Source organism: Rhinatrema bivittatum, chromosome 3 (assembly GCF_901001135.1).
Source record: "Rhinatrema bivittatum chromosome 3, aRhiBiv1.1, whole genome shotgun sequence".
NCBI lineage: Eukaryota > Metazoa > Chordata > Amphibia > Gymnophiona > Rhinatrematidae > Rhinatrema > Rhinatrema bivittatum.
The window spans coordinates 181,188,499-181,202,615 of NC_042617.1; the positions used below are offsets into that span (position 1 = coordinate 181,188,499).

Genomic DNA, 14,117 nt, shown 5'->3' on the forward strand with positions numbered 1-14,117 from the left:
TCTGATTGCCCATCCAAGTTCTCTTGTTTGTGGGCGGTGTCCGTCCCCCCCCCCCCCCCCCCCCCGGTAGCTTCTGTCCCAGGTGCATGGTTTTCGTCCACTCTCCTAACTCCTATTGGCCTGAGCAAGTAACGCATTAAGAGCAGATGTCAAAGCATGATGGGGAGGAGTGAGGAGGGAGGGGACAGTGGAAAGAGGCTATAAGGGGCTGCACAGTGCTGAGAGAAGTCGCTGCCGCCGGCATTACCATGGCTGAGATTTGGCTGCTGCTGCCACTGCTAGTATTAAGGGGAGCTGCTACCACTGCTGACCCTGAGAGATGTCACCATCTCCACCGCTAAGAGGAGCTGCTGCAGCCCCCCGAGGAGGAAGGGAAAGGGGGAGACCGGCATGCAGGAGATTCTGAGGAAGATCTGCTGCCACTAAGAATAAGAACTAGAGGGAATGATGTGCATCATGTAGGAAGAGGGAAAAAATCAAGCCACTAGGAGTGGGGTAAAAAGGGGATGCTACTGCTGCTGGTAGGGCCCCTGGTCTCCTGTGAGAGGTAGGGTCGCCAACTGAACTCAGGTCAACCGAACAGGCTGATCCAGTCCTGGCTTTGCCCCACCTCGTGATGAATTTTTAGTTCTGTGTCATTGGTTTGCCTATGAAAGTCAGCATTATAGGTTCAGGCATGCAAGAGGACTAAACCAGGACTGGATCAGCACAACTGGTCAACCTGGCATCAGTTGGCAATGCTGGTGAGAGGGTAAGAGGAGGGGGAGGGAAGAGGTGATAGTCAAGGGAGGGGAAGGTTTAAAAGGGGAGAGGAGGTAAGTGACGTGGAAAGGAGGAGAAGTATGTGAAAGGGAGGGAGTATACCACACATATATTTACACACACATTCCTACACCTCAGGGGGCAAATGCAGGGGGGGGGGGAGGGTTCACTTGAGTGTGATAAGAGTTGCCATCTTCCAAGAAATCTAGAATCTAGAGTGTAGCAGATGACTTCTGCCATCTGCTGCACTCCTGGAACCCTGTTCCCTCCCCCTCCCTTTCCCAGCATTTCAGATCAACGAAAGGGCCAGTCAGGCTGCTCCCTACCCTCTGCTCAGCAAATTCTGAGGAGACACCCCCTCCCACGCTTCTGGCCATCTCGGTGATTTGAAATGTTCTAAAAGGTCCATCTCAATAAAGTTTGGGGACCCCTGTTCTAGGTAAACTGGTGGAGGTGTCGGTGAACTGGTGATTCCAAGTACAATTCCATGAAGTTAGCAAGTAGCACATTTAAGACTAATCGGAGAAAATTCTTTTTCACTCAACGCACAATAAAGCTCTGGAATTTGTTGCCAGAGGATGTGGTTAGTGCAGTTAGTGTAGCTGGGTTCAAAAAAGGTTTGGATAAGTTCTTGGAGGAGAAGTCCATTAATGGCTATTAATCAATTTTACTTAGGGAATAGCCACTGCTATTAATTGCATCAGTATTCACTAATCTCCAACCGACCTCTTCTCCCTTTTTATTCAATTCTCCAACTGTTCTCTATTACAAGGGAACCTTGTTCGGTGGTACTTGTACGGGGGTTTTATATAAGGATAACCAATTTGCAGTTATCCTTTTTGTTCACCCCCGTCTATTATTCTTTTATTAATTCTGAAAACATTCACTTTTTTGTTTTTTAATTTTTCTATCTTTTTTCTTTTTCCTTTTAAATCCCTTCTCCCTGGCTGCTTGTCCGACCCTCTTGAGCTTTTATTTTATACTTATCAAGGTCGCCGCCTCTGTTGATGTTCATAGGTACGGAGCTGGACGGGCAGCTCCGTACCCATTTGCACATGTCCATTATAAAATTGTGCACATATGTATGCGCGTTCAACCTATTTCATAACATGTGCACATGTTATAAAATGACCGCGTCCTTTTGTGCAAGTCGGCATACGTGCGTACATGTGCACCTGTGCGCAGGTTTTAAAATTCACCTTTATGTATACTAATGCCCATAGTATGGGAAATAACATCCTGGAGCTAGAGCAATCATGGAAGAAGCTGATTTGGATGTAATGGCTGAGGTACATGGAAAGCAACAATGGGATATGATTATACCAGACTACAATCTATTTGGGAAGTACAGGATAGGAGGAAAAGGAGAAAGAGAGTAGAAGAGGCACTGTAGTTTAATCAGGAAAGAGAGAATGGAACATCTATTTAGGTTGGGATAACATACATACCTCCAATGCAGACAGAAAAAATGGATAGAGATTTAATGGAGGATATTCACAAAATAGCTATGAAAGGGAAGGTACTATTGCTAGGGGATTTCAGTCTGCAAGGTGTTGATTGGGACATCCCAGCTGTGATGTCTTCTAGAAGCAGGGAATCCTGGATTTTCTGCAGGGAGAACTGCACCATCAACTGATAACAGAACCTACACAGGAATGGGTAGAGATGTGAATCGGGTGCCAGAATCGGTTCCAGTTTTGGTATCATGGACCCGTGGGAAATTCCGTTTCCCATGGTCCGGATGGTTTTTTTTTTCGGCTGTCCTGAGCCGGAAAAAAACCCCCCACCTTCCCGACCCCCCAAAATTTTACTAAAGTACCTGATGGTCCAGCGGGGGTCCCGGGAGTGATCTCCCGCTCTCGGGCCGTCGGCTGCCAGTAAACAAAATGGCGCCGTGGCCCTTTGCCCTTACCATGTGACGGGGGCTATCGGTGCCATTGGCCGGCCCCCGTCACATGGTAGGAGCAATGGACGGTCGATTCGTCCATTATTTTTATTTATTTATTTATTTATTTAGAGATTCTTATATACCACGGTACGTATAGATATACATCACCTCGGTTTACAGTAAACAATAAATTAGCAACAGGCTTTACATACAACAGGTAATACAGGAAGTAAACAAATAACAGCAACAGGCTTTACATAAATAACGGGTTTCAGAAGTACATAGTATAACTCCTTTAACTATAAAAACCAATGCATATTCTATTTCGACAACGAAGCAGGAGAGAAAATATGCCATTAACCTGTTAAAGGCCTAATCCAATGTCAAGTTAATGACATTGGATTAGGCAATGTCAAGTTAATGACATTGACATTAGTTACGTATGGTATTCGTTTCCCATTAAAGTTAAAAAAAAATCCATCCCAATCCTTTAAACTTAATTAACTACAACCCCCCACCCTCCTGACCCCACAAGACTTGCCAAAAGTCCCTGTTGGTCCAGCGGGGATCAAGGAGTAATCTTTTGCCCTCGGGCCGTCGGCTGCCAGTATTCAAAATGGCGCCAATAGCCTTTGCCCTTACTATGTCACAGGGGCTACCGGTGCCATTGGTCGGCCCCTGTCACATGGTAGGAGCACAAGATGGCTCCTACCCCTTACTGTATAAGGGGTAAAGCTAGCGTGTCGAAAACGCGCGGCCAAACCCGGGCTAACAGTGCGCTCCACCGGAGCCAGAATCGTCTACACTGTACTGTATCGGCCCGATAGTGATAGGAGGAAGTACAAAAGCGGCAGTGTGAGACTCATAAGTGAAGGAGAGGAATATATACTGGGTGACGAGGGAAAAGGCAGAATTGCTTAACAAATATTTCTGTTTGGTGTTCACAGTAGAAATGCCAGAAGCAGCTGGACCACATAAACTGTACAAAAATAGGATTGGAACTGACATACATTTCAAACGATTTTCAGAAGTCTGTGTTCATGAGAAGCTAACTAAACTAAAAGAAAATAAAGCAATAGGGATCCATCCAATGGTGTTAAGGGAACTTCGAGAACTTCAGGCAGCTCTGCGATCTGACCTTTTCAGTGCTTCTTTAGTCAGTAGTAGTTCCTGAGAACTGTAGACAGAAAGCTGTGGTTCCGCTTCACAAAAGTGGAAGTAAGGAGGGGGCTGGGAACTAGAGGCCAATTAGTCTGACCTCTGTGGTGAGTAAAGTAATGGAATTGCTGCTAAACAGAGGATAGTGCAGTTTCTGGAATCCAATGAATTATATGATGTGGGGCAGCATTGTTTTACCAGAGGAAGGTCTTGTCAGAAGAATCTGATCAGTTTCTTTGACTGGATGACCAGAGAGTTTGGATCCGGGAAGACGCTAGAAGTAGAGTACTTGGATTTCAATAAGGCCTTTGACACAGTTCCACATAGGCAACTTATAAATAAATTGAGCATCCTAGGTATGGGCCCTCAAGTGACTAACTGGGTTAGAAATTGGTTGTGGGAGGCAACAAAGGATAGCGGTAAACTGAGTCCACTCCAAGGTCAGGGGTTTTTACTAGTTGTGTGCCGCTGCAATCAGTCCTTGGACTGGTTCTTTTCAACATTTTCATCAGCAGTACTGTAAAAAGTCTATCGGGAATGATTTGACTTTTTGTGGATGATACCAAATCTGCAACAGGGCAGACACCCAGGAAGGTGTCTAGAGCAGGGGTGGGCAATTAATTTTCCCATGGGGCCGCATGAGAAATTGGGATGGTTTTAGAGGGCCGGACTAATATAATTAACTCAGTTCTCAATAGCCCTACTTATGAAAAGACAGCAGTTTACCACCAATGTATGTCCTCTGAGAAAACACAACAAATAAGACCGATACAAACGCTTACATGCTAGCAAAATATCTCATCTCGGTAACAGACACAGAACCGACATAACATACTCCCAGGATCTGTAGTAATGCACATAAACTAATCCGCACACAGTTACACCTGTATTATGGAATACACTCAAACAGGAGCAACCCTATCTATGAAAAGGCAACACTACAAATATTAAATCAGGTCCTAAAAACCAATACACCTCTTATTAGGAAAACAGAACTAACAAGCAGCTATAGATCCCCAAACAGAAATAATTGTAAAACTATACTAATAAGCAGAATAAATGTTTCTAAACAGCTATGAACAGAATAACATCCAACAATTAAAAACTCATAAAAACTATTAAACATTCTCCAAACACCAATAAAATATTTCAAAAAAGACATCACACAATTAAAATGGCAGTCAAGAAAAATAAACTTAAAGCCACCTTTACTTACCCCCTCCAGCAGCTCTCCTACTCCCCTTCCCTGCAGGCCATGGCACACACCAGAAGCAGCAGTAGAAGCTAAGCTCTATACTTATGGTCCTCTTCCTTAGTGCCCATGTCTCTCACACACACACCATACCAGTCATGCCCCCATGACCAGTTTCTGTCTCTCACACACCAATCATCTCCCAAACAGTCTTTGGCACACACACACCAGTCACCTTCCTGAACAGTTTCTCTCATGCCATACACACACACACACACACCCACCCACACACAGGCTTCCCACTCCCGTGTTCTACTTGCATATATGGTCTTCTCACTCTCATAATCACTTTCTCTGTCTCTCTCTCTCACACACACACACACTCACTCACCAGTCTCTCACTCCCATGCTTGTTCTCTCCACATGCACAGGCTTCTCATTCCCAAAATCACTTTCTTTCTCTCTCTCTCACACACACACACACACCAGTCTCTCACTCCCATGTTCTCTTTCAGATATACCGGCTTCTCCCTCCCATGATGTGTCTCACACACACCCGGGTTTCTCACTCCCATGCTCACTCTTCACATGCACAGGCTTCTCATTCCCATAATCACTTTTTCTCTCTCTCTCTCTCTCACACACACACACACACACCAGTCACCTGATCTTACTCATGCATACACACACACACAGGCTTCCCACTCCCAAGTTCTCTTTCAGATATACCGGCTTCTCCCTCCCATGCTGTGTCTCACACACACCCAGGTTTCTCACTCTCATGCTCACTCTCTTCACATGCACAGGCTTCTCATTCCCATAATCACTTTCTCTCTGTTACACACACACCAGTCTCTCTCATTTCCATGCTCACTCTCCACGTGCACAGGCTTTTCATTCCCTGAATCACATTCTCTCACATTCACACACACCAGTCTTTTTCTCTCACACACACAGTCACCTTACCAAGCAGTCTCTCTCTCTCATGCATGCACACTCACCCAGGTTTCTCACTCCCACAACTCCAGGCTTCTTATGCTCATGCTTTCCCACATACCCAGACTTCTCACTTCCATGCTTTTTCTCTCACACACACACATCAGTCACCTCCCTGACTAATGCCTCACACTCTCACATACACATCAGTCATCTCCCTGAGCAATCACTTTCATTGTCTCTCACATACAAACACACATCAGCTCTCTGACCACTCAATCACACACAGGCTGGCTGGCTGCTTCTCACTCTCTCTTACTCACTTCCTCTTCCCCCTACATATGTCACGGAGTTTTTTGCCGGTCCGCGGTGCGCGCTCCCGGTCTCTCCCGCTGCCGTTGTCGCTGGGCTGTCAGCACGTTCAAGCCCAGTGGGAACGGCAGAGGTGTTGGAAGAAGCTGTGGCACCCGCGGCTGGCCTTTTCTTCTTCCCGCGCCTGCCCCCCTCCCGTGACCCGAAACAGGAAGTGATACACGGAGCGGTGCGCGGGAAGGAGAAAGAGCCGTGCCGCGTCGGCTGCAGCATCGGCCCCCGAGCAATTGAACCAGCCGGCAATCGAGAAAGGAGTCAGCAGCATGAGCCCCCGCAGGCCAAGAAAGAAGAATCCCTTCGGCCGCGGGAGGCTCATGCTGCTGACTCTTCTCGATTGCCGGCTGGTTCAATTGCTCGGGGGCCGATGCTGCAGCCGACGCGGCACGGCTCTTTCTCCTTCCCGCGCACCGCTCCGTGTATCACTTCCTGTTTCGGGTCACGGGAGGGGGGGGGGGGGCAGGCGCGGGAAGAAGAAAAGGCCCAGCCGCGGGTGCCACAGCTTCTTCCAACACCGCTGCCGTTTCCACTGGGCTTGAACGTGCTGACAGCCCAGCGGCAACGGCAGCGGGAGAGACCGGGAGCGCGCGCCGCGGACCGGCAAAAAACTCCGTGACATATGTAGGAAAGAAACTCGAGCGAAGACACGCTGCCCGATTGGCCGGTGCTGGGCAAGGCTTGCCCAGCACCGGCCAATCGGACAGCGTGCCTTCGCTCGAGTCACTCCCTCCTCCCCCCCCCCCCCCCCCCCCCGGACGCTGTAAAAAAAAAAAAACAGTTCATTCTCCGCTCCCTCGCTCCCCGATTGGCCGGCCAATCGGGGAGCGAGGGAGCGGAGAATGAACTGCTGCCTTCCCTCTGCAAGGGAAGGCAGCAGTTCATTCAGACGGGGAATGAGGCACTGCTGCCTTCCCTCTGCAAGGGAAGGCAGCAGTGCCTCATTCCCCGTCTGCTCTCAGCAGTGGGCGGGCCGGATTCAGACCGTAGGCGAGCCGGATTCAGCCCGCGGGCCGCCCCTTGACCAGGTCTGGTCTAGAGTCTGGCAGCTACGATTTAATGCTAAAAAATGCAAGGTCATGCATTTGGGCTGCAAAAACCCGAGACCACAGTACAGTGTAGGGGGTGAATTTCTATGCAAGAATCAAGAGCCGATCCTGGTGGCTACCAGCATGATTGCACGTGTGAAATGCTTACATTGCATGGCATTTTCCCAATAATGAAAGGTGATTAAGTGATTCCCTGTGTGTGATGAGTTTAGTCTTGCTTTTTAAATTCTTAAACCAAAGTATTCTAGGGTGTGTTGTACTGAATTTTATACTGTCATGGGATTATTAGCTATAGAATACTTTGTAATCAGAGTTAAAAATACTAGAGGGATGGTGTATGGCTGGCTCCATGGGAATGGCTAAGTAATACAAGACGTTTATCTCATGATATCAGTTCACTTAAGTATTATGGAAATGAGATTTTAAGGTGTTTATTTTTCTTCAAAAAAATTTCAGGCCTTATTGCAAAAAAAAAAAAAAAAGATTAACTACAAAGCTCTGAGGTGTAATTAAGTTTCACAGAAAACTACTGAATTGTGTGATTTTTTTCATGTGTATTTTTGCAATGTGTAAATTGCTAATGAACTGATTTGCATGATTCTTCAGCTCATTAGTGATTTTGCATGATTTTTGCAGATTCTTTTGCAAGCACAAAATTTTTACCATGGGAAAAATGCATGTTTGCTATTTTGCACATTATTGTGTTTGCAAATTCATTCACACATTAGTACAATAGCCTCTAGGATTGAAAGACAATCTCTCATTATTGATAGTCATCGTGCTTAAAGTACATCATGCAATCACTGACAAGCTTCTGTTTGAACTATCCTTTTTTTTTTTTTTAAGATGCGTGCACATGTCAATTCTAAGTGGTTCCTTTTCCGGAAATATTTAGACAATTTCCTGCATGCGGTCATGCCTTCTACCATTATTCCACTTTACACAATGGTAAGATTTGTATTAATTTTTTCCTTCAGAGATGTTCTTTTTCCTTGAATGCTACAAGCCAGTTGGGTTTTCAGGATATCCACAATGAATATGCATGAGATGCATTTGTATGCAGTGGAGGCAATGCATGCAAATGCATCTCATGAATATTCAGTGTGGATATCTTGACCACCTAACTCGAAGACTGGAGTTGGCTATCCCTGTTCTATTTTCTCCAAAAATATCCAGTCATTGCCTCTTTTCTTAATCATTTTCAGGTAACTTTTAGTAGGAGACGATACCATGACGTGGTACAGCAGTGGAAATGGCAAAATAAGGTTAGTTTAAAATGTGCAAAATGTTTTTTTAACTGATAGGTCGAAGCCTTGACAGGTGCTGCTGTTCACTCAACCCCTTGGCATGTAACTGGCTCTAAACCAGAGACATCTTGCTAAAATGAAACTTGTCTTTTAACAGATGGAGTTATACATATTTAAAATTAGATAGCAGAACATTTTGTTGTCCATTGATTTCTAGGTTAAGAAATATGGATTAAACATGTCAAGATATACAATAGAATCAGTAGAAGTATAAAATATTGCACCACTAAGTGACAACATAACCTTTGCCTTGGAGAATTAAAACCCCTAAATGTCACATTTCACTCTGAGACTTAGCGCCTATCACATGCTGTTTGAAATTAGCATGCACAATTTTCTTCACATAAATCCATCAAAACACACAATACATTAATGAGCTGCCTCACGTGCAAATGCATGCGAGGCAGCTCATTAATATTAAAATAGCTTATCACAGATTGCCAAAAAATCTGCAATAAGATCCGCAATAAACCTTGAAAAGAAAACTACAGCTCAAGAGATGTTGTAAACTTTCTGCCTGGAACAGCACCAAGCTAACAAGCTTACTGATATTCTTGGGGGCCCCTCCCTCAAGTGGCAAAAGTGTCATATAGCCTTAACTCCCTCTCCCATGACCAAATGCGCCTTCTAAGAAAAAACAGGCCTTTTGTAGCCCCTCCTTTCCTCAGCTACCCTGGCATAACCCCCTACCCCCAGCCTTGCCAACAGAGCATTTTTAAAGCCCTGATCTCCACCTGCCCCCATGTTTGAAAAAGTTGTATATTAGCATCAGGATAAGCTAGATATTTATTTGAAATATGGAATGTTTAAGAGATTTATTCTTGAGTTGAAATTTATGAACTAGGATTTTTTTTGAATTGTATTATGCTGCCAAAGGCAGCTCCTCATGAGTGAAACATGGCTTGTGCTGGCAAGGCTGATTCTAGTTGAGTGCAGAACCAAGGATGAACCAACTGGTGTGGATCCCTCTTAACATTTTGTGCCATGTGGCGCTGAGGCTCTTTCTTCCTCCCCCTGCCCCTTCCCTCTCCAAAGAGGGAACTCTATGAGCTGGAGGAGCCCTCCTATCGCACCAAAGAAATCCTGAGATGGGATGGGGAAGAGTTGTGCAGGTAGCGTCAACACTTACCACCTCCCTCAGTGGTCCACAACTTGGGAAAAACTGCAGTTCTTTGACCTGCGTGGGCTATATCAGAGGGCACTGCGGCTACATTGGAAAGGAGTTAGAGCCTGATTGACATTGTGTCCAAACACCTCTAGGAACTGCATATCAGCCCACAGGGCCGGAAGGTATATCTCTGTGGTGTGGGACCTGGGACAGTCACCCCAATTCCCTCTTCCCACCTACTGATGGCCTTGCATGCAGGGATTTCTGTTCTCTGAGGGGATGATTTTTCATAATGGCATTTTAAAGAAGAATTTTTTACTCCAACTTGGCTACCCATAACCTGCAATGTCATTAGCTCATGTTTATTTTTATCTTCCCCCTGTTTTCTCATCATAATGCTGCACAGTACTCAGCCAACACCAACCTGTCAACATAAATCCAGCTGAGTTTTGGGGAGATGTAACCAGCTGGTTCCAATCCAACTACCCAACTCTTCCTCGTTTCGAAAGATATGTACAAAAATATGTTTCAAATCATTTTTGTGGATATATTTTAACTATGGCAGTCGGTCCTTTTCTCTGATTTTTGCAATTTGTAGTCTCAGTATTCTGGGATATAAGTCCTTACTGGCTGAATAGTAAAGATATCTTTTTAATAAAGCTTTGAACTCTGGAAATTATTTAAAAAAAAATAGGGAAGCAAAAAAGGAGTGGACCTAGGAGGGTTCCGAAAATGTCCGTCTTGCATCAAATCGGGTTGGAAATAATGGGACTGTCAATGTTTTATCAAAGAAAACTGGAACCTCTTCTTTATTTGTAGGTCATCAACAGAGGCCTTTTCTTGGTGGGAGTGACAGCGGCATTCAGTATCATGTACCTGTTGATAAAATATCAACCGTATACCTCCACCTATGTGGAGGATTTATGGAGCTGGGCAGCTCACTTAAAGGAATGCTTTCCAATAAGACACAACTGGAATTGAAGCAGCTAGTGGTGATGTACTGGTATTTTTATTAGAGCTATCTTGAGCCTCTGAAAAGATGTACTTATGTTTGTAAATCTGCATACTACAAATGTTTGAATGCTGCAAATTAAACTTTGTGATGGTTGAACCTTGCTCACAAGTATACTACTCAGTTATTGAAAAGATTGAGCAGATGCATCTTTGGAAAACATTTTTATTCTTGTTTTCTTGAAATAGCGGTTGGGATAGAATGTGTTGCAATGATGGCAAGGTTACAAAATACTTCTGCTTGAGTCAGTTAAGGACTGCACACTTTCACTGTTTCACTCGGGAGCTTCCTCTAGTTTATAAATGCATCAGGCCTAGGCCTAGGTTCAGGCTCGAGGCTGTGGCCTCACCTAGGGCATGGGCCGAGACTCAAAGCCAGAGCCTCGCCTAAGGAATAGACCCGAGCCCCCCAAATCATCAATAGCTTACCTGATCCATCAGGTATCCAAGGACCAGGCTGGGTCCTGACGCCCGGGCCTCAGCCTGGAACCAGGCCCGACACTGAGGCCCGGCCCAGAGGCTGGGTCCCGACAGGCCTAGGTCTTTGGACTTGGGCCCGGGTTCAGGCCTAGGCCCGATGCCAAGGATCGGCCCGGAGACCAGCTTCCAACACCAGGATCTCGACCCAAACCCAGGACTGATGTCCAGGCCCAAGCACAATGCCACGGCCCAGCTGCCAGGTCCTGATGCCAGGGCCACGGCCCAGCTGCCAGGTCCTGATGCCAGGGCCTCGGCCAGAACCTAGGCCTGACATCAGGCCTGGCCTGGAGGCCCAGGACTTGCAGCGCCATCAATACCATCCTCTTCTTTCTTCTTTACACTGAAGCTGTGCACTGGGGTCGCTTCAGAGTTAATTAACTCTGGTACATTCAACCCAGTTGAGGGTGCCATTTTGATGTATGGAATTGTAGGGCATTGTTGTACATCCAAATGGAGCCATTTGCTGAGGTGAATGCGCCAGAGTTAATTAAATTCTGCGCAACCCCAGCGCATGGTGTCAACTTAAAGAAGAGAACAGTGATGATGGAGTTGTGAGGCTTGGGATTTGGGCCTGGGCCTGACCCTGACCCTAGGCTGAAGCCGAGGCCCAGGCATCAGAACCCAGCCTTCAGGCTGGGCCACAGTGTTGGAGAAGTTACCAGGCTCTGGTCAAGGCCCAGACAGGACTCAGCTTCTGGCCTGGACTCGGCCTCAGGCCTGGATAAGGGCGGAGGTCCTGTCCTTAGGATCCGACCTCCTGGGCCATTCCGTGGCGTTGAGCCTGGACTTGGTATTTGGTCTCCAGCCTAGGCCAAGGCCCCAGTATCAGGACCTGGCCTCTGGGCTGAGATCCCAGAGTTGGGCTTTGGGCTGGGGCATGGTTCAGGCCTGTGTCTGTTCTCCAGCCTAGGCAGAGCTTGCGGCGACCTACCATGGTCTATGCAAGGCTGAGGCTTTGGCCTGGGCCTAGGCCTCGCTGGCAGATCCTCACCAGCCTGGGTAAGTGGAGGCCAGGGGGGATACTGGCCCTGGAATTTTTATGGGTGGGAGGGATAGGTGGTGGGGATGGGTTGGGAGGCCTTGTTTTTTTGTTTCTTTGTTAATGTTTAATTCATTTTTTACATGCCTAAAATATTCCATCTCTCGAAAATGAACTGATAAACGAAAATTTTTATCCCTGCACACCCTTATCACTCAATCAGTTAGCAAGCTTGAAATCTATTTGAACTTAGCTAATCCTGAAAAACTCGCAAAACTTTTAATTTTTAGAATTTTGCTGGAAACAGGCTAGTTTTCCTTCAAACCTACTTTTAAAGATTTGCATATCTGTACTGCAAGCCAAATTAGCTCCTAGGTGCAGGATCTTCATCATCCCCTCCACACACAAATATGCTTACCCTACCCCTTTTAACTAACATAGCCCTGCATGGCATGGGTGACTGCAGGCACATGCTTCCTGGGAAATCTAGCTCCATCTCTACTGAAGAATATCAATTCTTAAAAATCTGAAACATTCCAGAGGGGACAGACTCTTTAATATGCATTTTGGCAACTGGACTTTAAATCGTATTTGTAAAATAGCCACCCAAGCCAAAACATTTTTAACATCTGTAATGATTTTTTTTTCTGCATCTAGAATCAAAGTCATGGAAGGAGCCAGCCTCAAACTGAGATGCGACATAGTAGAACTGTCTGGCCTTGTCTGAAATATGGAATCATTTCAAATATCCCATCTGAGCTGGATTATTAAGGCCTGCTACTCCAGAGAGTCATGGTGCTAAAATTATATCGTATAACTATTGTAATCCAAATTTCTTAACAAAGGATATGGATCTATAAAAGAGGAGCCCTACCAGGTTTTTACCAGATGTTCAATGAAAGACTCCGTGAAAGTATGTGATGTATGCACATAAAGGAAAAATTTCATGTGACTGAAGAGGTGAATGATCTGTGGATATTTTTTTACCCATGTATCTTGTAGGTAGTTTCCCATATTATTTATTTATATTTTGCTTTTCATGACACTTCAGAGTTGATTACATTCAGATATTTGAAAACTACTTAAGCACAATGTGGATTTGAAAGTACGTTTGAATCCTCAACGGTTATTTCTGTGGGGCAGGTATACTCCAGAGCATTCAAATATAGATTTTTCTTTTTTCTCATGTCAGTTTCCCCTTGCTCCTTTGGATTTCCAGTTCAAGCAGAACCAGCCTCAGTTTGCTGTGATGCCACCACATGATTTAATTTGCCAACAATCTGGGGATTTTTCCCTCTTTTTTTTTTTTTTTTATATCTGTTACACCCCTCACATCTGATCCGAAGTGACTCTGGCATAGCCTCAGGCAGCATGCTGCTCCAAGGACCCAGATAGAACTTCCTCCAACTCTGGACTGCCTTTATTGTTGGGAACCTCGCTCGCGGACCCCCGCAACCAGGTCCCCCCGACTTACCCGGCAGACACCGGTCTCCGTCCTCTCCCGCGACGTTCTCCCCATGAGGGAGATGCCACCGGCTGCCTCCTGGACTTCTCCCTAGGCGCGCGTGGCCTAGCTCCAAATTTAAAGGGGCCGCGGCAGGAAACCTCAGCCCAGCCCCCAATGATGACATCATTGGGGCTATATAAGCCCACTTCCTACTTCCTTTCCTTGCCTTGGCAACAGGTCAGCTCTTGTGAGTAGCTAGTTGCTTGTTCCTGCTTCCATTCCTGGTTCCTGCTTGCTCCTGCCTCCATTCCTGTGTTCCGGCTCCTGTGGTTCTGCTCCCCTTCCAGTTCCTGTCTTCGGTTGTCTCCTCAACTCTGACCTCGGCTTGGTATCCTGATTCTCCTGTCTTCTGCCCATCCTGACCTCTGTCGTGT

General features: G+C 46.0%; 1 protein-coding gene across 4 annotated transcripts in view; it reads left to right on the forward strand.

Annotated features, from left to right (window-relative positions):
* The window catches only part of KMO (kynurenine 3-monooxygenase), a 142,689-nt gene extending 129,434 nt beyond the window's left edge, over positions 1–13,255 (forward strand). The window contains exons 13-16 of one of the 4 annotated variants that reach the window (XM_029594006.1): positions 8,198–8,299; positions 8,557–8,616; positions 10,586–10,763; positions 12,894–13,255. In XM_029594006.1, the coding sequence (XP_029449866.1) occupies positions 8,198–8,299; positions 8,557–8,616; positions 10,586–10,747 (324 nt within the window). In that variant the 3' untranslated portion in view covers positions 10,748–10,763; positions 12,894–13,255. The other 3 variants (XM_029594007.1, XM_029594005.1, XM_029594008.1) reach the window with 3 other exon arrangements.
* Positions 13,256–14,117: the final 862 nt, after the last annotated feature.